At 46.6% G+C, this 27,463-nt stretch overlaps 1 protein-coding gene across 3 annotated transcripts in view; it reads right to left on the reverse strand.

Moving 5' to 3' along the window:
• Positions 1 to 511: 511 nt before the first annotated feature.
• Positions 512 to 27,463, reverse strand: part of PEBP4 (phosphatidylethanolamine binding protein 4) — a 539,830-nt gene continuing 512,878 nt past the window's right edge. For all 3 annotated transcript variants that reach the window (XM_030202039.1, XM_030202037.1, XM_030202040.1), the window contains exons 7-8: positions 6,454 to 6,573; positions 512 to 626 (exon numbers count right to left, since the gene is read on the reverse strand). In XM_030202039.1, coding sequence (XP_030057899.1) covers positions 6,482 to 6,573 — 92 coding nt within the window. In that variant the 3' untranslated portion in view covers positions 512 to 626; positions 6,454 to 6,481. The remainder of the gene's footprint in view (positions 627 to 6,453; positions 6,574 to 27,463) is intronic.

Below are 27,463 nucleotides of genomic sequence, written 5' to 3' on the forward strand. Positions count from 1 at the left end.
CAGTAATTTCCATTAGGTTTAGCACTCCCAATCATTTTGAAAGATGATCAGCTAAGGAAGTTTGTGTGAGAGGATGCAAATAATTTTCTCACAAAATAAAATAAAATGTGTTAACTATTGAATTATCTGCTAGATTGAAGGCTCTGACGGAAAACAAAGAAAATCTGGAACAGCAGTGCTTGGTTTAAGAACCACAGAAAATCTGGGAAAGCTGTGGTTGGTTTTCAGAGACAGATATTGATCCCAACCCAGAAGTATTGGTAAGTTGAGGAGTGATTAAAATGAATGAATGAGTGAATTAAAAGTTTGAGAGATGTTTCTGTATAATTTAACCATGAGTGAGGCAGTGGACCAGAAGTGCTGCTGTCTTTTTTCAGTTTTTGACTGTTTTGTGAGTACTCTGCTTGAAGGGGTTTATTTCAGTTATCCTTTTATTTCCTGGGTTAGTATTCCCAAGTATAGTAGAAAACTTGATTCTGAGGAACACAAAGAAAAGATTTATGCACACAAAGGGAGTTAGTCTTCTTTATTGATATTTTAAAGTTAGATTAGTAGGTGCCCAAAGTAAAGAACAAAGGCTGAAGGCATCCAGAAGAAAAGGCACCCTTTGAAAGACAGATGAAGACCTGTAGGAAAGATAAATCACATTATTGGAGGCACTAGAAAAATACTTATCTGATGATTGCACTACAGTATTGCTGATTTGATGCTTATAGTTTATTCCTTATAATATATTCCTGTGAAAAGAAAGAGTTGAATGTTTATATCTTAGAACTTGGTTTAGGGTAAAAACATTTTTGGAGAGATTCTAATACAGTAGGACGCCGATTATCCGGATATCCAATTATTCTGATTGCTTCTTCTCCTTATCTTTTCCATTTTTATCATAATCTCTGTATCATAGTTATCACATTATGCCTGATATACAGAAATAAATTTTATAACATCACAAATAGTTTGATATTTTTCCCCATTTATAATTGAAAAAAAATAATGCTGAACATGTAACTCTCAAAGTATACTCTCTTTTCAGAAAGAAACGTCCAATTATCTGCATTTATGATTATCCGGACCACCCCCTGCAGAGAATAGTCTGGATAATCAGAGTTGTACTGTACATATGTTAAGTAGAACTCATTTAATTTAAAGTTTATTACTTGAATTCCATCTGGTATAATACAAATATAATTTTGGTTAAGGATACTTTTGCCTACTTTATTATTTTAGTTCTGCTTCATAGATACAGAAAAATAACATATTTCATCTGAAACCAATATTTAACTCAGAATCCATGTTCTCCTATTTCCTTTGAGAATCTAAGACAAGGTTAGTTTGAACCGCTATCCCTTCTCAAGAGAGAGAACCTGCCTGAGGTAAATTTGGCACTGTGTCTCAAAGGTTAACAGGAGGGCAGGTGGTCAGTTCTTGGGGGCTGGATCACCTTTTATAAAGGATGAAGTAGCAGTGTGATAGATGTATATATTAGCTGTGCAACTCCAGAATTAATTATTAGGGCTGCATTTTGATTAAAATTTTTAATTGCAATTAATTGTGGTTTTAGACCCTGTCCCCACCCAGGTCCAACATCACTCTCTCAGCTCCTCCACCCTCTGGGCTCAACATAATTCTTTCTGCTCCCTTCCCCGGGTCCAACATCTTTCCCTATGTTTCCTCGCTCCCGCACCCCCATGTCCAACATCGCACTCTCTCTGCTCCCCTGCCCTCTGGGACCAACACTGCTGTCTCTTTCTGATCCCCTGCCTCCCCCCCGGTCCAACTGCTCTCTCTTTCTCTCTCTGCTCCCCTGCCCCCTGGGTCAAACATCGCTCTCTCTCTCTCTCTGCTCCCATGCCCCCCAGATCCAAAATCGCTCTCTCTTTCTGCTCTCATGCCACCCCAGATCTAACATCACTCTCTTTCTGCTCTCATGCCCCCTCAGGTCTAACATCGCTCTCTTTCTGCTCCCTTACCCCCAGGTCCACCATCACTCTCTCACTGCTCCCCGCCCCTCTAGGTCCAACATAGCTCTCTCTCTCTCTGCTCCCCTGCCTTCTGAGTCCAACATCATGCTCCCATGCCCCTTCCATATTTTCTAAGTTTCTTAAACAGCAGTGGAGGCTCCCTCTGATTCGTTCTGCCTCCCTCTGATACAATTTCCTGTTTCCTCAGAGGTAGGACAGGTCAGAGGGAACCTCTGGAGCAGGCAGTGCATATATGCTACTGTGCTGCCGCTGCTGTCTAAGGTAAGGGGGAGCCGGCAAGGGAGGGAAGTGCAAGGTGGGGGCCATTTATTTTATTAGCCACAATTAATTTTTTAAATTGTGACTAATAAAGAACACATTAATGGTGGCATTAACCACAATTAATATGCAGCTCTATTAATTGTATGTATTAGTGCAATGTTTTACTAAAAACAGTGGGGTCGATATTCAGCCAGTGGTACTCAGTCTTTCAGTGACCACTGCTAGTGTTATACTTGGAAATTCAATGCTGGCTCATGTCCCAAGCTCCGGCATTGAATTTCTGGGTTTGTGGAGCTGGCCACACCATAGCCGGTTAAATGCGACATTCAGCACATGGGGCCCTTTTACACAGTGGCGGTAAGCCTGACGTGGGCTTACTGCTTGCTCTTCCTGAACTACCGCCGGCCTAATGTGGCTGCCGGCAGTAGACCCACCCCGAGCACACAGCATTTCTGGGGTAAAACGAAAACCTCCAGAAATGGATTGCATGGTGGTAACCCAGTGGTAATCGGGCATCACCGCACAATGCCTGGTTACTGCCTGGTTAGAGTAGGAGCCCTTATCGCCACCTCAGTGGGTGGCAGTAAGGGCTCTCTGTCGCATGGCCATGCGGTAAGAGTTTTCTTACCGCACGGCCATGTGTGCCTGGGGTATTTTTACCCACTGTGGTAAAAAGGGCCGTGGCGTACGGGATAAACGGCCTCTGCTGCTAGCACAGGGACCTTTTTTCCCACAGCTTGGAAAAAGGACCCCTTAACTGGCTATGGGGCACTGCATAAAGATAGGACTGACTTTTATGTGGTCCTATTTATGCAGTGACCTTGACTGGTTAAGTGTTGAATATTGGCACTTAACTGGCCAAGTGTCGATTCTGCCCCTGGAATGCCTCCAAAATAGCTGGTTTTGCTTTAGGTGCTAACTGGTCATTTTCAGCAGCACTAACCAGTTAAGTGCCAATGAAAATGACCAGTTAGCCTCAAAAATGCGACTTAACACTGGCCAGGAGCCTGGTGTAAATAACTGATGCTTGCTAATGTCACATAATATAAGGCAACAAAAATACAGAAGAACAAAGAACCTCGAAGAGATAAAACCACAAAGGAGACAGCGAAGGTGACTCGATGAAATAATGGTGCTGTATGTGGTCTACAAGATTTATTGGTCAACAATAATGCCTTGAATGTCGAACCAGTTGTTAAGAATCTGGAGAATATTCAGAGTGTTATTTTCAGGAGTGTGGGGTGCTGCCTGCAGTGCTTCCCGCAATTCTTTTAACCGAAACAAGAAATTAAACTTGACATATTTACAGTAAGCAACACTGATACATTCATCCATACAACACAGGAAGACTCCTGAGGCAGGCCAGTGGGCTGAAACACTGCCGTGTCGAGTCGATGACACAAGGGATCTCCAGTCTGTAGAGAGATCAGAAGACACAGCCACTGTTGCCTTATAGTATGTCACAAAGGAGACAGCGAAGGTGACTCAGTGAAACGATGATAGTGTACATAAGTACATAAGTACATAAGTAGTGCCATACTGGGAAAGACCAAAGGTCCATCTAGCCCAGCATCCTGTCACTGACAGTGGCCAATCCAGGTCAAGGGCACCTGGCACGCTCCCCAAACGTAAAAACATTCCAGACAAGTTATACCTAAAAATGCGGAATTTTTCCAAGTCCATTTAATAGCGGTCTATAGACTTGTCCTTTAGGAATCTATCTAACCCCTTTTTAAACTCCGTCAAGCTAACCGCCCGTACCACGTTCTCCGGCAACGAATTCCAGAGTCTAATTACACGTTGGGTGAAGAAAATTTTCTCCGATTCGTTTTAAATTTACCACACTGTAGCTTCAACTCATGCCCTCTAGTCCTAGTATTTTTGGATAGCGTGAACAGTCGCTTCACATCCACCCGATCCATTCCACTCATTATTTTATACACTTCTATCATATCTCCCCTCAGCCGTCTCTTCTCCAAGCTGAAAAGCCCTAGCCTTCTCAGCCTCTCTTCATAGGAAAGTCGTCCCATCCCCACTATCATTTTCGTCGCCCTTCGCTGTACCTTTTCCAATTCTACTATATCTTTTTTGAGATACGGAGACCAGTACTGAACACAATACTCCAGGTGCGGTCGCACCATGGAGCGATACAACGGCATTATAACATCCGCACACCTGGACTCCATACCCTTCCTAATAACACCCAACATTCTATTCGCTTTCCTAGCCGCAGCAGCACACTGAGCAGAAGGTTTCAGCGTATCATCGACGACGACACCCAGATCCCTTTCTTGATCCGTAACTCCTAACGCGGAACCTTGCAAGACGTAGCTATAATTCGGGTTCCTCTTACCCACATGCATCACTTTGCACTTGTCAACATTGAACTTCATCTGCCACTTGCACGCCCATTCTCCCAGTCTCGCAAGGTCCTCCTGTAATCGTTCACATTCCTCCTGCGACTTGACGACCCTGAATAATTTTGTGTCATCGGCGAATTTAATTACCTCACTAGTTATTCCCATCTCTAGGTCATTTATAAATACATTAAAAAGCAACGGACCCAGCACAGACCCCTGCGGGACCCCACTAACTACCCTCCTCCACTGAGAATACTGGCCACGCAATCCTACTCTCTGCTTCCTATCTTTCAACCAGTTCTTAATCCATAATAATACCCTACCTCCGATTCCATGACTCTGCAATTTCTTCAGGAGTCTTTCGTGCGGCACTTTGTCAAACGCCTTCTGAAAATCCAGATATACAATATCAACCGGCTCCCCATTGTCCACATGTTTGCTTACCCCCTCAAAAAAATGCATTAGATTGGTGAGGCAAGACTTCCCTTCACTAAATCCGTGCTGACTTTGTCTCATCAGTCCATGTTTTTGTATATGCTCTGCAATTTATTCTTAATAATAGCCTCCACCATCTTGCCCGGCACCGACGTCAGACTCACCGGTCTATAATTTCCCGGATCTCCTCTGGAACCCTTCTTAAAAATCGGAGTAACATTGGCTACCCTCCAGTCTTCCGGTACTACACTCGATTTTAGGGACAGATTGCATATTTCTAACAGTAGCTCCGCAAGTTCATTTTTTAGTTCTATTAATACTCTGGGATGAATACCATCAGGTCCCGGTGATTTACTACTCTTCAGCTTGCTGAACTGACCCATTACATCCTCCAAGGTTACAGAGAATTTGTTTAGTTTCTCCGACTCCCCCGCTTCAAATATTCTTTCCGGCACCGGTGTCCCCCCCAAATCCTCCTCGGTGAAGACCGAAGCAAAGAATTCATTTAATTTCTCCGCTACGGCTTTGTCCTCCTTGATCGCCCCTTTAACACCATTTTCGTCCAGCGGCCCAACCGACTCTTTGGCCGGTTTCCTGTATGTGGTCTAGAACAGGGGTAGGCAACTCCGGTCCTTGAGAGCTGCGGGCAGGTCAGGTTTTCAGGATATCCACAATGAATATGCATGAACTTGATTTGCATACACTGCCTCCATGGTATGCAAATCTATCTCCTGCATATTCATTGTGGATATCCTGAAAACCTGACCTGCCTGCAGCTCTCGAGGACCGGAGTTGCCTACCCCTGTTCTAGACCACATACACTATCATCGTTTCACTGAGTCACCTTCGCTGTCTCCTTTGTGACATACTATAAGGCAACAGTGGCTGTGTCTTCTGATCTCTCTACAGACTGGAGATCCCTTGTGTCATGGATCTGTATTATGTGACAGAGAATATGACTGGTATATGTAGTGAAAACATGCTTTATGCAAGTAGGAAGTCTATATGTCTTGCAAGTATGAGTTTGTAATGTAACATAATAAGTGTGAAAGAGATTCTGAAATTATGAATAGAAGGAAACAAAAGGCTTAGTCTAGGCCAGGAAACAGAATGCATGTTCTACAAGAAAGTGTAGGCATGAGAACAGGCCAAAGTCATTTATACAAAATAGGTACTGTCATTCCTGGCAGGAAAAGCATTGTACTGACAACAATTTTAAACAATCTTTAAGGGTTTGGAAAGATTGTTAAAAATGTTCTATGTGTGTATTAACTCTGCATTAAAATTTGTCAGTCCATTTTTGGTGAACTGAAGACATCTTGGAAAAATCTGAAAGATGCTAGAAGGGATAGCATGTTGATCTCTCCAGGGTGAACTTTGTCAGATATGCTAGTAAGAATAGTGGCAGCACTCACCACTGCCCACACGTCCTGTGCTGGGCCCTTACTCATTGAAGTTTGCTGTACGATACTGAGTGGTCGCCACTGGAGGTGGCAGCTCATATCTTTCAGTAAAGCGCTTCAAGCTCCAGGAACCTGACATAGATGAAAGAAAGAGACAGTAAGACCCTGAGGGATTCAACAGACACAAATACACAGTCACTTGGAAGGTCCAGTTACAGAGAAAAAGCCAAGTTTTCTAGTTCAGGTATGTTAGCTAGGTGCCAGGAAAAAAGACCTGGGAAACAATCAGGAGACTGTCAGCTAAAGTCAGGTAACAATTAACCAGAAGTGGTGAAACAGACAAGCAGACAGAACAAAAAAGGCAGACACCAGATAAAAGTCATCCACTCCACCAAATAGGTGACCGAAAACAGCCTGTGAGAGGATCAAACCAGCTAGCCCCCAAGATAAGCTTACCAGATGTTTGGTTTGAAAATCTGGGACACCTGGGCAGGGCAGGGCAGGGCCTCCCCCATGGTAATTTCCATTATAACAATTATAATCTACTATTCCTTTATATCTTAAAAGTACATTCTTTAAGTTACTTAACATAAAATACTTAAAGGCAGCTCTATAGACAAGGTCCTTCAGAAAATGGACTATATTTACCAGATGACTAAACTTACTGGTCTACAGTATAGTCAGATGCTTTCCTTTCATAAAACTTGGAATCTGTATCATCATCTATGATCTGCTGAGGTGTTGAGGCCTACATAGGGGGTTTGTGTAAGTGGTAGGATTGGAGTTCTTCTTGAAGGGGGATGGGACTTCCAGTTTTCACATGTGCACACTGGTCTCTTGTGAGAGGAGTTTGGGTTTGGCTGTGGGGGAGGGGGGAGTTGGGAAGGACTGGGGCTCATGAGGGATTTTCTGGATCTCTGATGTGTGAAATGCTGTGGTTGTTCAACCATGTTTTGTGTAATTATGTTTTTCTTAATATTCAAAAATAAAGTTCTAAAAAAAAGGGCAGCTCTATAAACTAGGCAGCCATAGTTACACACCCCTTATGTGTGTAAATGTATAGAGTACAGTACTTCCACCTTTAAATGTACACTTACCCATGAAAGTGCCAGCAGGGAACCTAAGAACCATTCTGTAACGGTGTGTGTAAGTAGCATAGCATGGGCAGGACATGGGCAAGGATCACACGTAACTTACAGAATACTCTGTTAGGCGTGCCCTTCCTGCATTTACATAGCTGCACGCAGTGGCGTTCCTAGGGGGGCTGACACCCGGGGCGGATCGCCGATGCGCTCCGCCCCCCGGATTCAGCGCGGACCCCCCCTGGCGAAAGGACCCCCCCCGTGAAGGAACCTCCCCCCCTCCGGGTGCACACCGCTGGGGGGGGGGGGGGTGCCGCGCGCGCCTGTCCTCCGTTGTTCCATGCTTCTTCTCTGCCCCGGAACAGGAAGTAACCTGTTCGGGGCAGAGAAGAAGCATGGAACAACGGAGGACAGGCGCGCGCGCGGCACCACCCCCCCCCCCCCCCCCAGCAGCGTGCACCCGGGGTGGACCGCACCCACCGCCCCCCCTAGGAACGCCACTGGCTGCATGGCTGGTTTAACCGTGGGGTGCATGTTAGGCACCCCGATACTGGGTTATGCTAGTCTTCTGTAATGGAATCTGGGTAGATGAGTTATCTATCACTCAACAAAAGCCTTTGGTGTCCGTGGCTTGGTTTTATTGTACAGTATCTCTCTCTCTCTCTCTCTCAATTATCTCACTCTCTGGTCTTATCTGTTTCTTTTGTTTTTCTCTCTGATGTCTTCCTCTTTTATCTTTCCAGTTTCTGCTCTGTTTTTCCTTCACCAGTGGATATTTGAATACTTTTTCTTCTCTGTGTATGTTTCTACTCCTTTCCCTTGATGTTCTCCCTTTTTCCTATTCTTCCTGCTCTCCTTCACATTTCTTTTCCCTCTCTCCTCATGAGTTTTCTCTTTCACTTCTTATTCCCAGGTTTTCTCCATTAGTCCAAATAGATACTCTCTTCTTCCTTTATATATACACATTCTTTCTGCCCATCCCTCCAAGACCAGCATCGCCAACTCTCTGCCCCTCCTTCCCCATGGCCCATTCCTTCTCTCCATCTCTTTCCACTTCATCATCTCTCCTCTTTCTCTTCTACTACAGCATCTCTGTCTCCCTCTTCTCTTCTCTCCTCTCCTCTCCTTTTCACCTTCTAGTCCAGCAACTCTAACCTTTATTTCTGCTTTTCACTTGTGGTCCAGCATTTCTACTTCTCTATTCTCCCCTCCTCCTTGCAGTCTAATATCTCTCCCTTTTGCCATCCCCCTCTCAAATCCATTGTGGCTTCCTGTTGGATCTAGTGTTAGCATTAAAAAGTAAAGTGGTGCACTGCAGAGTCTCCACTCAAGTGTGCTGCCATTCTTTGCTGGGTCCTGCCCCCTTTAATACTCAATTCTTGTTTGCATGGGGGCAGGACATGGCAGAGACTGGCAGCACGCCTCTGTCCCCATTACTAGAATCATGGACAAAAAGTTGCCAAAAGAAGGAAATCTGGGAAACAGATCTAAAATCAAGGGACAATCCCCGAAAATTGGGGATATCTGGTAACCTTACCCCAAGAATGTCACTCAGGCACCAAGATCTAACTAGCTAAGTATCACAAAAACAATCATTCAGGAAGCAGAAGACCACCTCAGCACACGTAGCTTATTAACCAGGCATTAGGAGCCTGTGAACTGGGTGCCAGGATATTGTTAGTCTGGCATTAAAATATCCACAGTCTATCTCAGCAGATGAATATCAGGGTCTCTCTAGCCAGGTGCCAGAATCAAGGGCAGGTAAAAACCACACAATCACATGCCAATTAAAAACCATTTTAGATGGTAGTCTGTATATCGTTCTTTGTTACTGAGTTTTTCATCAGTATTTGATCTTCTTTTCTCTTAGGGTATTGTCAGGGCAAGAAGAGACAGAGGAGGAAGAACATTTTTTTCTTTCTTTAAGAAGAGATAGTGGCAGGCTTCTCTCTCCCCTTGGGACTCTGTGTGTGTGTATGTATAAATATTTTTTTTATTATGTGATAGTTCTACCGTGCAGTTTAATTTATATATATTTCTGATACTTCTTGCTGTACACTTCCTTCAAAAAGGAAGTTAATAAATGCAAATAAATAAAATTTAGATGGGTATGTATACAGGGTATACATTCAAAAAAGTGCATGCTTCCAACAGATGCCATATGGGGGGTAATTCTTTAGTATAGCAGAAAACCACACGTATTTACTCAGGAAACTCTATGGATGGATATTCAAAATCTTAAGAGTTCTTTATTGGAAGAATTTCAAGGACAGAATTCTCATTTACGAACAGTTTCAGAGACTGTTTCTGATTTATCAGTAAAGCTGAATGAACATGACAAAAACTTCAAGACATGGAACTTAAATTGATTGTGGAAGAATTTGACTCTGTGATTGTTAAAGATAACTTGGAGGGACATAATCGAACGGGGCTGGCCATCTATATGGGCGGCCATCTTCAAGGCCGGCCCCGTAAAGCGGCATCCCGACCGTATTATCAAAACAAGATGGCTGGCTATCTTTCGTTTTGATAATACGGTCGGAGCCGGCCAAATCTCAACATTTGGGCCGGCTTTAGAGATGGTCGGCATTGGTTTTCAGCGATAATGGAAACTAATGGCGGTAATCTCAAACAAACCCGGCCAAATCCAAGGCATTTGGTCGTGGGAGAAGCCAGCATTTGTAGTGCACTGGTCCCCCTCACATGCCAGGACACCATTCGGGCATCCTAGGGGGCACTGCAGTGGACTTCAAAAATAGCTCCCAGGTGCATACCTCCCTTACCTTGTGTGCTGAGCTCCCCAAAACCCTATCCCCACAACTGTACACCACTACCATAGCCCTTAGAGATGAAGGGGGGCACCTACATGTGGGTACAGTGGGTTTTGGAGGACTCTCATTTACCACCACAGGTGTAACAGGTATGGGGGGATGGGCGTGGGTCCACCTGCCTGAAGTGCACTGCTCCAGGGACCTGCATACTGCTGTCATGGAGCTGGGTATGACATTTGAGGCTGGCAAAAAAATGATTTTGATTTTTTTTTTTGGGTGGGAGGGGGTTGGTGACCTCTGGGGGAGTAAGGGGAGGTCATCCCCGATTCCCTCCGGTGGTCCTCTGGTCAGTTGGGGCACTTTTTGGAGGCTTGGTCCTAAAAATAAATGGACCAAGTGAAGCCAGCCAAGTGCTCATTAGAGCCGGCCTTCTTTTTTCCATTATCGGCCAAAGCCGGTCATGTCTTAACCACGCCCCCGTCTCGCCTTCCATACCCTGCCAACATGCCCCCTTGAACTTTGGCCAGCCCTGCGATGGAAAGCAGTTGAAGCCGGCCAAAATCAGCTTTCGATTATACCGATTTGGCCGGGTTCAGGAGATCGCCGGCCATCTCTCGATTTGTGTCGGAAGATGGCCGGCCTTCTCGTTCGAAAATAAGCAGGTTGATTAGAATCATTTGAAAACTTTATTAGATCCAAGAATTTGAGATTTGTCAACTTTCCACTTCAAAAAGGAATTTCACCCCAAAATATGCTTTAAAAATATTTAAAAGAAGTTTTTAAATATTCACAATTACTAAGTTTAACAAAGGTTTATTATATTTCTTCTATGAATAAGAGAGAAAATCAGTCCGATTCTCTAGAACGTTTTGACAGTTTGAAAAGCCCTGATACAAATTTAGTTCAAACTAATACAGGTTTTCATTTAGTTACTTTGCTGTGTTTACAGAAACTTTAGATCGAGACTTGGGGGGTCTTTTACTAAAGCTTAGCTCGAGTTATCTGCATCAGGGCCATGGTTATCTACTGTAGATAACTCGAGCTAAGCTTTAGTAAAAGACCCCCTTGGTGATTAGGAAATATTTTGGACATCGTCAGGAGATGTTTTATGCTCGGTGGCTTTCCTAGCCTGGATGTCACCCGGGGCGGATCGCCGATGCGCCCCTCCCGGGTGCAGTGCGCCCCCCCTGCGAAATGACACCCCCCCGGGTGCACGCCGCTGGGGGGGGGGTGCCGTGGCGCGCGCCTGTGGGCTCCGACTTCGCTAACTTCGCTGCAGCTCCCTCTGCCCCGGAACAGGAAGTAACCTGTTCCGGGGCAGAGGGAGCTGCAGCGAACGAGTGAAGTTAGCGAAGTCGGAGCCCACAGGCGCGTGCCGCGGCACCCCCCAGCGGCATGCACCCGGGGCGGACCGCCTGTTTATGCTGTTATACTTTTTGGATTTTCCCTGATGTAGCTAGTTCAAGTTCAATGCAGACAGTTTTGATTTTGAGGCCTCAAGTCACCCAAACTGGGGTCCAATTTTGATTAAAGTTTCCTTGCAAATGTGGAGAGGTGTGGTAGCTGTGTTAGTCCACTTTTAAAGGTAATCAATAGAAATAAAACAAAATAAAACATGTAAAAGAAAACAAGATGATACCTTTTTTATTGGACATCATACATTTCTTGATTAGCTTTCGAAGGTTGCCCTTCTTCGTGAGATCAGAAATAAGCAAATGTTGGTAGATGACAGTACCGTGTTTCCCCGAAAATAAGACAGTGTCTTATATTAATTTTTGCTCCCAAAGATGCACTAGGTCTTATTTTCAGGGGATGTCTTATTCGGGAGTAGTAGGGGGACTGTGGCGGTCGGGAACAGTATTGAAGTGGGGGGCGGTATCCTGCAGAAGTAGGCCGTGGCTCGCCTATCTGCCCACAGTGACCGCAGGACTCGAGTGGAGCAGAGCCACCCTGGCCGGGCTGGGAATGGAGGAGGGGTATGAACTAGGGAAGGTAATGGAATGTGGGGCCGGGCTGCTCTGGCTGGGGGTCTCAGGAGGTTGTGAGAGGGCTTAGGGCGCAGGATCATCCCTACCGTATTACAAACGTTAAAAAAAAATTCTACGGTAGCTCCTTTATGCACTCCTCCTGTACATTCGCAACACTTTCAATCCTTCTAGTCTGACTTAGCCCTTGGGCGATGGAGCAGTGCCGAAAGGGCTCGGTTATTCATTTTCTTTTCTTTTATTATTTCTGCAAGGGGGATGTTTCTTTTCTTTCAGGGCTCACTTACCGGTGGTTGATCTTCACAAAAGCGTGAAGGAGGATGGTAGGAGTCCGCTGGACGATAGATTTTCCACCTCAGTCTTGTTTCTTGCATTTCTTTTATGTTATTTCGTCTTTGGGTTGCAGCGAAAAAAATTAAGGTTTCTGTGTCCGTGTCCCATCGGGGCCAAACAAAAACTTTGCTAAGTCTTACTTTCGGGGGAGGCCTTATATTTAGCAATACAGCAAAACCTCTACTAGGTCTTATTTTCAGGGGATGTCTTATTTTCGGGGAAACAGGGTATATATAAGTGAAACATCAAAGTATTTCAGTGACAGTCTAACAGGATGGGGGTGGATAGGTGAGAGACAGGAAGAGTCAGGTATATGAGGGACAGGGAGATATGCATGGAGATAAGAGGGTGGCAAAGCAGTACAATTTTATGGTTTATAATGGGCTAGAAAACCCAGATCTTTATTAAGTCCTGTCTGGTGGGTGTCAAAATATTGAATCATTCTGACTTCAAAGGTCTTACGTTCCTGTATTGTTTTAAAGTTCCCTTTCAGGATTCTTATCATGAAATCACTGGTACAGTGTTCTGGTTTTGTAAAGTGCTGCCCCACAGGTGTGACATCCTTATTAGTATTTACATTTTTCATATGGTGTCCATGTAAATTAAATCTCTTCTTTAGCATCTGACTTGTTTCTCTAATGTAGCAGCCTTCGTTGCATTTTTTACACTGAATGATATATATATATATATACCACATTGGAAGATGAGCACGTGAAAGATTCCTTTATGTTGAATATTTTTCCTTTGTGAATGACCGTGGGGGTCCTGTGAAATGTTTTGGCATAGTTTGCAGCTAGATATATTGCAAGGATGTGTGCCATTCTTTTCTTTTTGAGTCTGTGTTGGGAGCTTACTTCTAATTAGCTTGTGTTTTAAGTTGGGTGGCTGTCGGAAGGCCAGCACTGGTGGGGATGGGAATATCTCGTTCAGTAATTCATCCTCCTGGAGTAGAGGCTGCAGATCTTTTAAGATTTTTCTTAATTTTTCCAGCTCGGGGTTGTATGTCACTATAAGGGGGATTCTGTCTTTGGCTTTTTTTTTTCTTTGTACTGTAGCAGATTTTCTCTGGGTGTTTTGAGGGCGGAAGCAATATTCTTGGAGATTATTTTGGGGTTGTAGCCTTTCTGTTCAAACGATGCAGTCAGGATTTCAAGGTGTCTGTCTCTGTCCCCTGGGTCAGAGCAGATATGGCTGTAAATAATGGATCTTTTTGTATGTGAAGGGTGGAAGCTGTAGATGTGGAGGTAGCTGCATTTGTCTGTGGGTTTCTTGTATATGGATGTTTGTATATAGCCATTGCTGATTGAGACAGTGGTGTCCAAAAATTTGACTTTTTCTGGGGAGTAGTCAATTTTGAATATGATTGTAAGATGGTATGTATTGAAGGAATTGTAAAATTGTTTCTTCCCCCTCAGTCCAAATCATAAAAATGTCATCGATGTACCAGTAGTATTTTAGGGGTTTGGTCTGGTATGTATTCAAAAATGTCTCTTCCAGCTCAGCCATAAAGAGATTGGCATATTGGGGTGCTGTCCTGCTGCCCATCGCAGTGCCCATTATTTGTAGATAGATATCATTGTTAAAGCGGAAATAGTTGTGAGTTAAAATAAATTTGATTAATTTTGTAATGGTTTCTGGTGAGTATTGATGGTCCAGTGTGGATGTTTTTAGGAGTTTCTCACATGCAGCTATGCCATCCGCATGGGGAATGTTGCTGTATAGTGATTCTACATCCATCATGACCAGAAGGTTACTTGGTGGTAATTGCTTGATATTTTTAAATTTATTCAGAAAGTCTGTGGTGTCTTGTATGAAGCTGTTTGTTTTGTGCACAATATAGATGTCACGCCTGTGGGGCAGCACTTTACAAAACCAGAACACTGCACCAGTGATTTCATGGTAAGAATCCTGAAAGGGAACTTTAAAACAATACAGGAACGTAAGACCTTTGAAGTCAGAATGATTCAATATTTTGACACTCACCAGACAGGACTTAACAAAGATCTGGGTTTTCTAGCCCATTATAAACCATAAAATTGTACTGCTTTGTCACCCTCTTCTCTACATGCATATCTCCCTGTCCCTCATCCACCCGACTCTTCCTGTCTCTCACCTATCCACCCCCATCCTGTTAGACTGTCACTGAAATGCTTTGATGTTTCACTTATATATACTGTCATCTACCAACATTTGCTTATTTCCGATCTGACGAAGAAGTTAAGTTATGTCCAATAAAAAAGGTATCATCTTATTTTCTTTTCCATGTTTTATTTTGTTTTATTTCTATTGATTACCTTGCAAATGTGCAATTCTGTACCAGAATGCAACGTATATATTTTTTGAACCATCACGTTTAACTTTCTTTTTGAGTAATAAGATCCCTATGAATTTTCCCTCTGTCTGCTTTACTTATGGTCAGTGGTGTGCTGGAACCGGCTTGCACCGGCTCACAAGAGCCGGTTGTTAAATTTTCTTCTGGCTTGTGAGCCGGTTGTTGAAAATAGCGAGCCGGCTCTGGCTCTCCTCCCTCCCTCCTCCCTCCCTCTGGATCCGCCTCACCGCCCGCTTGTTTTTTGAATTCTTCCGCTTCCAGCACTGACTGTCCTCCCTTGCCGATTCGCGCTTTAAAAATGGCTGCCAAGACTTCCAGAGGCGGCCTCGCGAGACTTCAGCTGAAGTCTCGGTGGCCATTTTGAAGCGCGAATCGGCAAGGGAGGACAGTCGGCACAAGACTGCCTGCCCCGAAGAATTAAAAAAACAAGCGGGCGGTAAGGGACCGGATCGGGAGGGAGGGAGGAGAAGAATTCGCGAAACAACTCGGGAGGGCGTGGCAGGGGGGAAAAGAGAGTCGCTGCTGGGCATGGGTGGATGGAGGGGGTCGCTGGGTATGGGTGCATGCAGGGCAGAGGAGAGGAGGGTACACTGCTGGACATGGGTGCATGCAGGGCAGGGCAAAGGAGGGTCACTGCTGGACATGGGTGCATGCAGGGGAGAGGAGGGTCACTGCTGGACATCTGGGTGCATGCAGGGCAGGGGAGAGGAGGGTCACTGCTGGACATGGGTGCATGCAGGGCAGGGGAGAGGAGGGTACACTGCTGGACATGGGTGCATGCAGGGCAGGGGAAAGGCGGGTCACTGCTGGACGGGTGCATGAAGGGGAGAGGAGGGTCACTGCTGGACATCTGGGTGCATGCAGGGCAGGGCAGAGGAGGGTCGCTGGGTATGGGTGCATGCAGGGCAGGGGAGAGGAAGGTCACTGCTGGACATGGATGCATGCAGGGCAGGGGAGAGGAGGGTACACAGCAGGACATGGGTGCATGCAGGGCAGGGGAAAGGAGGGTCACTGCTGGACATGGGTGCATGCAGGGGAGAGAAGGGTCACTGCTGGACATCTGGGTGCATGCAGGGCAGGGCAGAGGAGGGTCGCTGGGTATGGGTGCATGCAGGGCAGGGGAGAGGAGGGTCACTGCTGGACATGGGTGCATGCAGGGCAGGGGAGAGGAAGGGAGAGAGAAGAAATGCTGGACATGGATGGAGGGGAGAGAAGAGTGAGGAAGGCGATGAGATGAGGGAAAAGGAAGAGAGGAGAAAAACTGCACATGGATGAAGAAAATAGGCAGAAGCTGAGGACCAGAAATTAAGAAGAAAGGAGGAAAGAAATAAATGGAAAGGAAGCCCTGGAAACAGAGTTAAGAGGACAGATAGCAGCAGAATCAGATACTGGGCCAGCATGAACAGAAAAACAGTCACCAGACAACAAAGGTAGAAAAAAATAATTTTATTTTCATTATAGTGTTTGGAATGTTGAGAATCAGGTGCTCAACATTAAAAGTTTATATTTATTTACTTATTTATGGCATTTTATCCCATATTAAACATGAATTAGATTGGAACCTAGGATCATTTAATTTTTTTTCCTGGAGAGAGTAATGCATTGCCCCCCTGGCTATAGCCAGCTCTGCAATTTTGGGGGGGCGCAGAGGTGGACGAAGGGGGGGGGGGGGGGGGCGCCGAAGTGGACCGGGGAGAGAGCCTGTTGTTAAAAATGTACCAGCACACCACTGCTTATGGTCATCTGATGAGCTATGTAACCACATTTTCTTAGTTGGTTTGTTAAATTTCTTTATTTAGTAATCTCCCTAATAACTGCTTTTTCCCCCTATTGTGGACTTTAATATGGATAGCTTCTTCAATATTATTTTTGCCTTGTTTGATTGTATTGCCTTGAGTTATATTAAGAATATTTATGTTCTCTCATTTGAGGCAATTCTATAACAAGACACCAAAATTTAGGTGGCAAATTTGCAAAGGCACTTAGGCCCCGATGCTCAAAATTCCGGCACTGTTCTGAACAGCACTGGAGAAATACTGGCTGATCAGGGCATCTGAGCGACTCCCTCACGCTCAATGCTAATGACATGCAAATTTAAGTACAGTCATAGTGTTGAGTATGAAGGAGTTTTGGGGGCGTTAAGGGGAGGATGGTGCTTGGCACATGTGCTCTAGAGTTGTGCGTTAAGCACAGCTCTTCAGTGCATACCCAGAGCGTTGGGAAGGGGGTGGGGGGAGGATGGGAAGCAGGAAGAAGAGGTGAAGTACAGCTATTTGACACCACCTTTGTTCCGGGATGAGCCTGCACCACCCTGCCCACAACTGCAAGTAGAAAAAACTCCTTCTATTTTGAGACAGCTCAGTAAAGGTCACACTCCTTTTGCCTTTTAGAACAAATGGGACTTCCCAAAAGTACTAACCCTGCACATACGCAGTGTGAAGATGGCAAGCCCAGACTTCCTAGTAGCTATATGGAAGGCAAATCAGTCTCCCTATTCTACCCCATGGCTCGGCACAAACTAACACCAGCTCCGAGCTGGTGTAGGGTTTGCCAAGGGTTTGGCACGCTGCCTGCTGAGCACTGGGGAGGAATAGGGAATTAGCTCATCAGCACGGACTTGCATGCTTGATGCACTATCCCCGGTGTGCTCGCTATTCCCGCAGTGTTGGTCTTTAAGCATATTATGCTGCCAAACGCGGATGCTAGTCAGGCGCTAATGGCTTCCAGCATCCGTGTTTGCTTCTGAGAATTGAGGGCCTGAGCCTATTCTATAAAAACAATTATGTACTTAAGGGTTCTTATAGATTATTAGTATAATCCAGCATTGGTGCTGTAGGTGTGTGCATTTGTGCGGTATTTAGGTGTATAACTTACAGTATTCTGTAAGCTGACCCTGTAAATGTCAGCCACGCTTCTGACATGCCCATGCTCCTCCCCTCTGAATGCCCCTTGCAATTCCGTGTTAAGCCATTATAGCGCATAATTACAGAATAGCAGTTAGGCACGCCGCTGCCATTAATGCGCTTAAATGCACACACCCCTATGAATGGCAGTATTCTATAAATTTAAATGCACAAATGGCACTTAAATTTAGGTGACCTGTTATAGAATGAGGGAGGTTAGGTGTTGATGCGTGAGTGTCCTTCTTCCACAATAAGAGTTTGTTTGGGTGGGGAGTAGTTTCCCCTTGAAAATTAGCTACAAGGTCCATAGGTACTTTGTCCCCATTTCATATGAATAATGAAAACAGAGAATTCTTTCAAGCACAGTCTTCTCTAGGGCTGGAACTGTGCTCTGTACCATTCATCCTTTTATCAGTTATGCATATCTCTGTATTTTCTAGCATGAGCTAGATGGAAAAGGGGTGAGAGAGGAATGAGGATTTGACTGAGCAGATCTGGCTACATTTAATGTTGCCCACTACTGCACGGACCATATCTTCAGAACAGAAATATAGAAAAAGATTTCTGTGCTGGAGCAAGTAACATAGCTAAGCAAGTACATTGTGTGACATCAGTTCTGCATGTCAAGTCAGGAAAGACATTTCATAAGTGTTTATGTTAAACAAAGAATGATGCTGGCTTTCACCTTTGGGGACGGATCTGTTTTTTTTAGCATTTCTCCTCCTATTCTAGTAATAATCTCCAGGCCATCCCACTCCTTCACAGATACTCACACCCAACTGATTCTGGAAAGTCCCCACCCGAGCATGGCAAAAGCAGACAGGGGAGAGGAAAAGAACTGAGAGGGGATAGAGGCTCATTTTCAAAGCACATAGACTTACAAAGCTACATAGGTTACTATGGAACTTTGTAAGTCTATGTGCTTTGGAAAGGCAGCCTATAGGAAATACAGAATATGGTAACTAAAGCCCCAACCAAATCCGTTCCTCACAGATATTGCTATTTAGATTTTGCTTATAATTCTCTTCAGAAGTAGCTCAAGATGAGTTACATTCAGGTGTATAGTGGTTATTTCCCTGACCCTGGAGGGCTCACAATCTAAACGTTATACCTGAGGCAATGGAAGGTTAAGTGACTTGCCCAAGATCACAAGAAGCAGCAGTGGGATTTGAACTAGGCACCCCTGGCTGTCAAGCCTGGTGCTCTAACCATTAGGCTACTCCTCCACTCCCAATAAGGTCAAATCCAGTCTGCATTACTGTTTCTTCCCTTTCCTTTGGCCTCATCACTTTTTGAGGGAAAACTCATTTGGTATTCTGGTCCAATGCATTTTGTGAACTCCCTGAATGCTATAGTCTATTGACTACTTTACTTCAGTTTGGAACCTATGATTGCTCCAAGTCCTTTTCATCTATACGCAAACACATCCACACCCTCATCTTCTCTAAACAATTATGCACAGCATTTATTAGCACCACACCTTCTTTAATAATATTTATCCTTCTGTATCAGTCTCTGAATTTACCACTTAACAAGACCAATCTCATGGTTTTAAGATTGCATGGTTTAATTCTTCTGTGGAGTTTTACTGGGTGATGACTGGGGTTTCTGCAAAGCCAGCAAATGGGTGTCCCAACGAACAGTAGCTTGGGTGCCGAAAGTAAATGTATAAAAATCCTGGAAAGCAGCAATCAGGGGTTCCTACAAGGCGAGGAACTGAAACCCTGAAGACCAATGGATGAGGACCACGGGTAGCAATCACAGGCCTGCAAAAGGAAGACTGACACGTGGGAAAGGAAGCGATTATCAGGCTGTCATTATGAATTCATTATCCTAGGGTAAAAGGAATGTTCCATGAGGCAATTAGAGGATGGTGACAAACTGACAGGCCAACGTGACAGCATCCTTTTTTGAACAAGGATACAAATTCACTAAAGAATGAGAAGTGAAACTGAAGCCATTCTAAGAATGACAATGACAAATAAAGTAGAAATGTGACAGAAGGTACAGGAAGGAAGACTAGGCATCTCTGAAATACAAGATTATAGTACGGTTTCATTATTATTAGTGGCATGGGTAGGAAAATTGTGCAAATGAACACTTCAGCCTGAAATGCATCTTTGCTTTTCTCTTCAGTTATTTCATTTTTTTAAAAGAATAAAATATTAGATCAGAATAATCTACCACAAATACTATGAAAATCTCATAACTGGGATATAGCCACATAATTTGTCCAGGAAGGACAAGGTAGGTAGAAAAGGGGGAGGAGTAGCTCTTTAGATAAAGACTATAAAAGCAACACAACATATACAGCAGATCTTCCTAATCAAATCCACATTAATTAACACAATGAAAATGTATTTTCAACCAAAAGGTTGACATGACAAACAGTTTGGAAAAATTGTTGTACACTTCACAATGTAGAAGGTATGATGGCTTTTAATAAAGCACCATTCCACAGGATCATATAGAATGGCATGATTATGATGGCCATTACTGTCCTTGTTATGTGGCTGGTCAGTCTTCAGCCAGAACAGTAGCCTGGGAAACAAGGGCCTCTTTGAGGTCAATGATTCTTTTTGTTTGGCTGCACAATTATTTTCTTGGAACTTTTCTTTGAAGGAGTGAATAAAAATGTGGATAAAGGTGAGCCGGTTGATGTAGTGTATCTAGATTTTCAGAAAGCTTTTGATAAATTTCCTCATGAGAGACCCCTGAGAAAATTAAAGAGTCATGGGATAGGAGGCAAGGTTCTGGTGTGGATTAGGAATTGGTTATTGGACAGAAAACAGAGGGTAGGGTTAAATGGACATTTCTCTCAATGGAAAAGGGTGAACAGTGGAGTGCCGTAGAGGGATCTGTACTGGGACCAGTGCTATTTAACATATTTATAAATGATATGGAAATCAGAGCAATGAGTGAGGTGATTAAATTTGCAGATGATACAAAACTATTCAAGGTTGTTAAAAAATGTGCGGACTGTGAAATATTGAAGGAAGACTTTAGGAAATTGGAAGACTGGGCATCCAAATGGCAGATGAAATTTAATGTTGACAAATGCAAGGTGATGCACATTGGAAAGAATACTCCGAATCATAGTTACCTGATGCTAGGGTCCACCTCACGGCACTCCAACATAGTAGAAAAAACCCGAGGCTGATTGCGGCTGCCTACCCACCTCGGCCTAACGTGAGACCGCCACGAGGCTGTGCTCCCGCGATCCAACTCCGGTAGCCCTGGTCCGAGGCAGTCGTTGGCAGAAGCTGGTGCTGGTCGCGAGCCCTCCCTGCAGTGAGGCCGAGTTGCTGCCCGCCTGGGACCCCAGCTTCCACCAGCGGCTCACTCCTACTTGGAAGGAAACAGAGCGGAGAACACAGTGAGACTGCTGGAGCCTGGAGGTCGACCGCGGATTCTCCCCAGCCTCGGGGTTTGCGGCAGGAGTCCTGTGCCGTGCAGCCACGACGTGCTGTAACAATGGACGCGCGGGCAAGGCTCCCCACCGACCCTTCTCGCTTACCCTCTCCCACGCTTGCTGTTCCGGCGCGGGTGAGCGAGCGGGCAGCCCGGGGCCAATCCTGGTTGTCTGCTACCGCGTGGCTAAGGCCTATCCCCATCACCAACGCCCATCCGGCGGCCCGCGCTGGTCGTGCCCCAAGGTCCTGTGCGCTGCAGCCGTGCTCCCTGCCGGAATGGCCTGGACACGGACTGCGGACCACGGGACTGGGATCCATCCTACGGTGGTGTCGGGGTGTGACTTGCGCGGCCGACCGACAGGAGCGGGACAGGAGCTGCGAGGAGGCCGAGAGGAGGCAGAGTCCAGCAGCCTCAGCTTGTTCCGGCCTGCCCATCCGGCGACCTATGTGACCGGGCGACAGGGACAGAGGCCGAGGGGAGGCAGAGTTCCACTGGCACTGGCCTGTTCCAGTCTGCCAACCCGGCCTGTCCAGTCCATCTCTTCCAGCCACCCAATCCAGTTTCTCCCTGTTGTTCCAGTCCACCTGATCCAGCTTCTTCCTGCTTCCTGCAGTCCGCCTGATCCGGCTTCTTCCAGCTTGCTCCAGTCCGCCTGATCCAGCTTCCTCCTGCTTGCTCCAGTCCGCATGATCCGGTTTCCTCCAGCCTGCTCCAGTCCGCCTGATCCAGCCTCTTCCAGCTTGTTCCAGTCCGCCTGATCCAGCTTCTTCCTGCCTGCCCCAGTCCGCATGTTCCAGCTTCTTCCTGCTTGCTCCAGTCCGCCTGATCCGGCTTCTTCCTGCCTGTTCCAGTCTGCATGATCCAGCTTCTCCCTGCTTGTTCCAGTCTGCATGATCTAGCTTCTCCTTGCTTGCTCCAGTCCACCTGATCCAGCTTCTTCCTGCTTGCTCCAGTCCGCCTGACCCAGCTTCTTCCTGCTTGCTCCAATCCGCCTGATCCAGCTTCTTCCTGCTTGCTCCAGTCCGCCTGACCCAGCTTCTTCCTGCTTGCTCCAGTCCGCCTGACCCAGCTTCTTCCTGCCTGTTCCAGTCCGCCTGATCCAGCTTGTCCCAGTTCACCTGATCCAGCTTGTTCCAGTCCGCCCAATCCAGCTCTCCCTGCTGCTCCAGTTCGCCTGATCCAGCCAACTTGTTCCAGTCCGCTGATCCAGCCTCTTCCTGCTTGCTCCAGTCCGCCTGATCCAGCTTCTTCCAGCTTGTTCCAGTCCGCCTGATCCTGATCCTGCTCTCCCTGCATGCTCCAGTCCATCTGCTCCTACCTGTTACAGCCCGCGTGATCCAGCTTGTTCCAGCCCGCCTGTTCCAGCTTCTCCCTGCTTGCTCCAGTCATCCTGCTCCACCTTGTTCCAGTCCGCCTGATCCAGCCTCCCTGCTTACTCCAGACCTCCTGCTCCAGCCAGCTTGCTCCAGACTGCCTGATTCAGCCTGCTCCAAACTGCCTGATCCAGCCTGCTCCAGACTGCCTGATTCAGCCTGTTCCAGCCCGTCTGCATCAGCTTATTCTAGATTGTTCTAGCCTGTTCCAGTCTGTCTGCTTCAGCTTGTGTAGTCCGCCAGCTCCTGCCTCAAACCATTCCAGCTTGTTCCAGCACTACTGCCGTGCTCTCCACCGCACTCACCTGCTCCTGCCCGCCTGTTACCCAATCCACCTGCGCCTACTAGCCACTCACCTGACAGACTACCACCTCCCAGCCCATCTCCTTACCAGCTCATCACTCCCCTCCCCGACTGATCACCCTCACCACCTGCCTGTCTCCCAGCCCACCGACCTGCCCTGTGAACACCTCAGTCACTACCCATGGCCCCCATCCACATCCTATTCCTTGCCCTGTCCCTCCCCAATCTTTTCCCCCTCCAACCGCCATCTACCACACAATCTCACTACCCATCCCTGTCCTCTTCCGCCCTCCTCGCTACTGCAATACCCTACCTACCCCTGTCCCCCACCACCTCACCATCCCTACTGTCTTCCTCCTCCTTCCTAGCTCTCAACCTTCAACACCTCCTTCCTGCCATGAACCCTTCCCCTTTCTTCCTAAGCGCATCCCGTCTTCGTCGCCTTCGTCGACCTTCCTCTCCCACCCTTCTCCGTACTGTCTTGCTCCTTCTCCTGTTATCCGCGGGAGACATCAATCCCAACCCAGGTCCCCCACTCCTGTCCTCGCCCTCACCTCATCTATGCAAACGTTCCCGCGATAGCTCCAATCTCATCTCTATCCCCCTCCTCCCCCCTCCTCCCTCCCCTTCTCGTGCGCCCTGTGGAACGCCCACTCAATCTGCAACAAACTTCCCTTTACCCACGATCTCTTCATCTCCCATTCCCTTCAATTGCTTGCCCTAACTGAAACCTGGCTCACCCCTGACAATTCTGCCTCAATCGCAGCCCTATGCCACGGAGGCTATCTTTTCTCCCATTCGCCCCGCCCAGCTGGCCGCGGTGGCGGCGTCGGGCTACTACTTTCGCCCTCCTGCAGTTTTCAACCTCTCCCCCTACCTCAGTCTCACTGCTTCTCATCCTTTGAAGTTCACTCCATCCGTCTACTCCACCTACTGCCACTCAGAGTTGCAGTCATTTACCGCCCCCCCGATAAATCCCTCCATTCCTTTCTTACCGACTTCGATGCCTGGCTCACCGTTTTTCTCGAGCCCTCATCCCCATCCCTCATTCTTGGTGACTTCAACATTCACACTGATAACCCATCCGACTCATATGTTTCTCAGTTCCTCACTCTTACCTCCTCCTTCAACATCCAACTGAGCCCCACCACCCCTACTCATAAATCTGGCCACTGTCTTGATCTCGTCCTCTCTTCCACTTGCTCTCCCTCCAATTTCTGCGTTTCAACTCTTCCTCTCTCTGACCATCACCTAATCACATTCACACTTCAGCACCCTCCCCCTCAATCTCGCCCCACACTAACTACTACGTCCAGAAATCTCCAGGCTGTTGACCCCCCCACCTTATCCTCTTGTATCTCTGACCTCCTCCCTTCCATCTTGTCCTCCAAATCTGTTGACAAAGCTGTCTCCACTTACAATGCCACTCTCTCCTCTGCTCTTGACACCCTTGCACCGTCCATATCCCGTCCCACAAGGCGTACTAATCCCCAGCCCTGGCTGACCCCTTGCACCCGATACCTTCGCTCCTGCGCCCGTTCGGCTGAACGCCTCTGGAGGAAATCTCGCGCCCATAATGACTTCATTCACTTCAAATTCATGCTATCCTCCTTCCAATCCTCCCTATTCCTCGCTAAACAGGACTATTACACCCAATTGACTAACTCCCTCAGCTCTAACCCTCGTCGTCTCTTCGCCACCCTCAACTCCCTCCTCAAAGTGCCCTCCGCTCCCACTCCCCCCTCACTCTCTCCGCAATCTCTGGCCGACTACTTCCGTGACAAGGTCCAGAAGATCAACCTTGAATTCACCACTAAACCTTCTCCTCCTCTTCATCCTATAACCCACTCTCTCAACCAACCTATCCAGGCCTCCTTCTCCTCTTTTTCTGCTATCACCGAAGAGGAAACCGCCCATCTCCTCTCCTCCTCGAAATCCACCACCTGTTCCTCAGACCCCATCCCCACCAACTTACTTAACACCATCACTCCTACTATCACCCCCACCATCTGTCATATCCTCAACCTCTCTCTCTCCACTGCAACTGTCCCGGACACCTTCAAGCATGCCATGGTCACACCACTCCTCAAAAAACCATCACTTGACCCTACCTGTCCCTCCAATTACCGCCCCATTTCCCTCCTACCCTTCCACTCCAAGATACTTGAACGCGCCCATTCACAGCCGCTGCATTGATTTCCTCTCCTCTCATGCCATCCTCGATCCGCTTCAATCCGGCTTTCGCCCCCTACACTCAACAGAAACAGCACTATCTAAAGTCTGCAATGACCTGTTCCTCGCCAAATCTAAAGGTCACTATTCAATCCTCATCCTCCTCGATCTATCCGCCGCTTTTGACACTGTCAATCACAACCTACTTCTTGACACACTGTCCTCCTTTGGGTTCCAGGGCTCTGTCCTCTCCTGGTTCTCCTCTTATCTCTCCCATCGTACCTTCAGAGTACACTCTCATGGCTCATCCTCCTCCCCTATCCCGCTCTCTGTTGGAGTTCCCCAGGGTTCTGTCCTTGGGCCCCTTCTTTTTTCAATCTACACCTCTTTCTTAGGCTCCCTAATCTCTTCTCATGGTTTCCACTATCATCTTTATGCTGACGACACCCAGCTTTATCTCTCCACACCAGAAATCACTGCGGAAACCCAGGCCAAAGTACTGGCCTGCTTATCCGACATTGCTGCCTGGATGTCCAACCGTCACCTGAAACTAAACATGGCCAAGACGGAACTTATTGTGTTCCCACCCAAACCCACTTCTCCTCTCCCTTCACTCTCTATCTCAATTGATAACACCCTCATCGTCCCTGTCTCATCTGCCCGCAACCTTGGTGTCATCTTCGACTCCTCCCTCTCCTTCTCTGCGCATATCCAGCAGATAGCCAAGACCTGTCGCTTCTTCCTCTATAACATTAGCAAAATTCGCCCCCTCCTCTCTGAGCACACCACTCGAACTCTCATCCACTCTCTCATTACCTCTCGCCTTGACTACTGCAACCTACTCCTCACCGGCCTCCCACTTAGCCATCTATCCCCCTTTCAGTCCATCCAGAACTCGGCCGCACGTCTTATCTTCCGCCTCAACCGATATACTCATATCACCCCTCTCCTCAAGTCACTTCACTGGCTTCCGATCAGATACCGCATACAGTTCAAGCTTCTCCTACTCACCTACAAATGCACTCGATCTGCAGCCCCTCCTTATCTCTCTACTCTCATCTCCCCTTATGTCCCCACCCGTAACCTCCACTCTCTTGACAAATCCCTCCTTTCAGTACCCTTCTCCACCACCGCCAACTCTAGGCTTCGCCCTTTCTGCCTCGCTTCACCCCATGCTTGGAACAAACTCCCTGAGCCCATACGCCGGGCCCCCTCCCTACCCATCTTCAAATCATTGCTCAAATCCCACCTCTTCAATGTCGCCTTCGGCACCTAATCACTACACCTCCTCTCAGGAAATCTAAACTACCCCAACTTGACATTTTGTCCTTTAGATTGTAAGCTCTTCTGAGCAGGGACTGTCCTTATTTGTTAATTTGTACAGCGCTGCGTAACCCTAGTAGCGCTCTAGAAATGTTAAGTAGTAGTAGTAGTACCTTGGGGGTCAGCACACACAAAAAAGATCTAGGTGTTGTTGTAGATAATACGCTGAAATCGTCTGCTCAGTGTGTGGCGGCAGCCAAAAAAGCAAACATGATACTAGGAATTATTAGGAAAGGAATGGTGAATAAGACCAAAAATACTATAATGCCTTTGTATCACTTCATGGTACATCTGCACCTTGAGTATTCCATTCAGTTCTGGTTGCCGTATCTCAAAAAAAGATATAGCGGAATTAGAAAAGGTTCAAAGAAGAGTGACCAAAATAAAGGGGATAGAACTCCTCTCGTATGAGGAAATGCTAAAGAGGTTAGGGCTCTTCAGCTTGGAAAAGAGACAGATGAGGGGAGATATGATTGAGGTCTACAAAATTCTGAGTGGTATAGAACGAGTAGAAGTAAATTGATTTTTTTCCTTGTTCTAAAAGTAGAAAGACTAGGGAACACTAATAGGAGGAAATATTTTTTCACTCAACGAATAGTTAAGCTCTGGAACTCTTTGTTGGAGGATGTGGTAACACTGGTTAGCGTATCTGGGTTTAAAAAAGGTTTGGACAAATTATTGAAGGAAAACTCCATAGTCTGCTACTGAAACAGACATGGAAAGCAACTGCTCGCCCTGGGATTTGTAGTATGGAATGTTGCCACGGTTTGGGTTTCTGGCAGGTACTTGTGACCTGGTTTGGCCACTGTTTGTAAAACAGGATACTGGGCTAGATGGATCGACCATTGATCTGACCCGTATAGCTACTCTTATGTTCTTATGTTCTAAGGGGGGTGTGGGTGGCTGGGGTAGAAATTGAAGCTCTAGTAGATACTGGGAGTAACCAATCACTTATGTCAGGAACCCTGGCCAGGAGGCTAAGAATTGGACAGAGGGTAGGAAATTTTGAAGGAGTAGTGCAGGTCCACTGT

The sequence above is a fragment of the Microcaecilia unicolor genome, chromosome 4 (assembly GCF_901765095.1).
Source record: "Microcaecilia unicolor chromosome 4, aMicUni1.1, whole genome shotgun sequence".
NCBI classification, from domain to species: domain Eukaryota; kingdom Metazoa; phylum Chordata; class Amphibia; order Gymnophiona; family Siphonopidae; genus Microcaecilia; species Microcaecilia unicolor.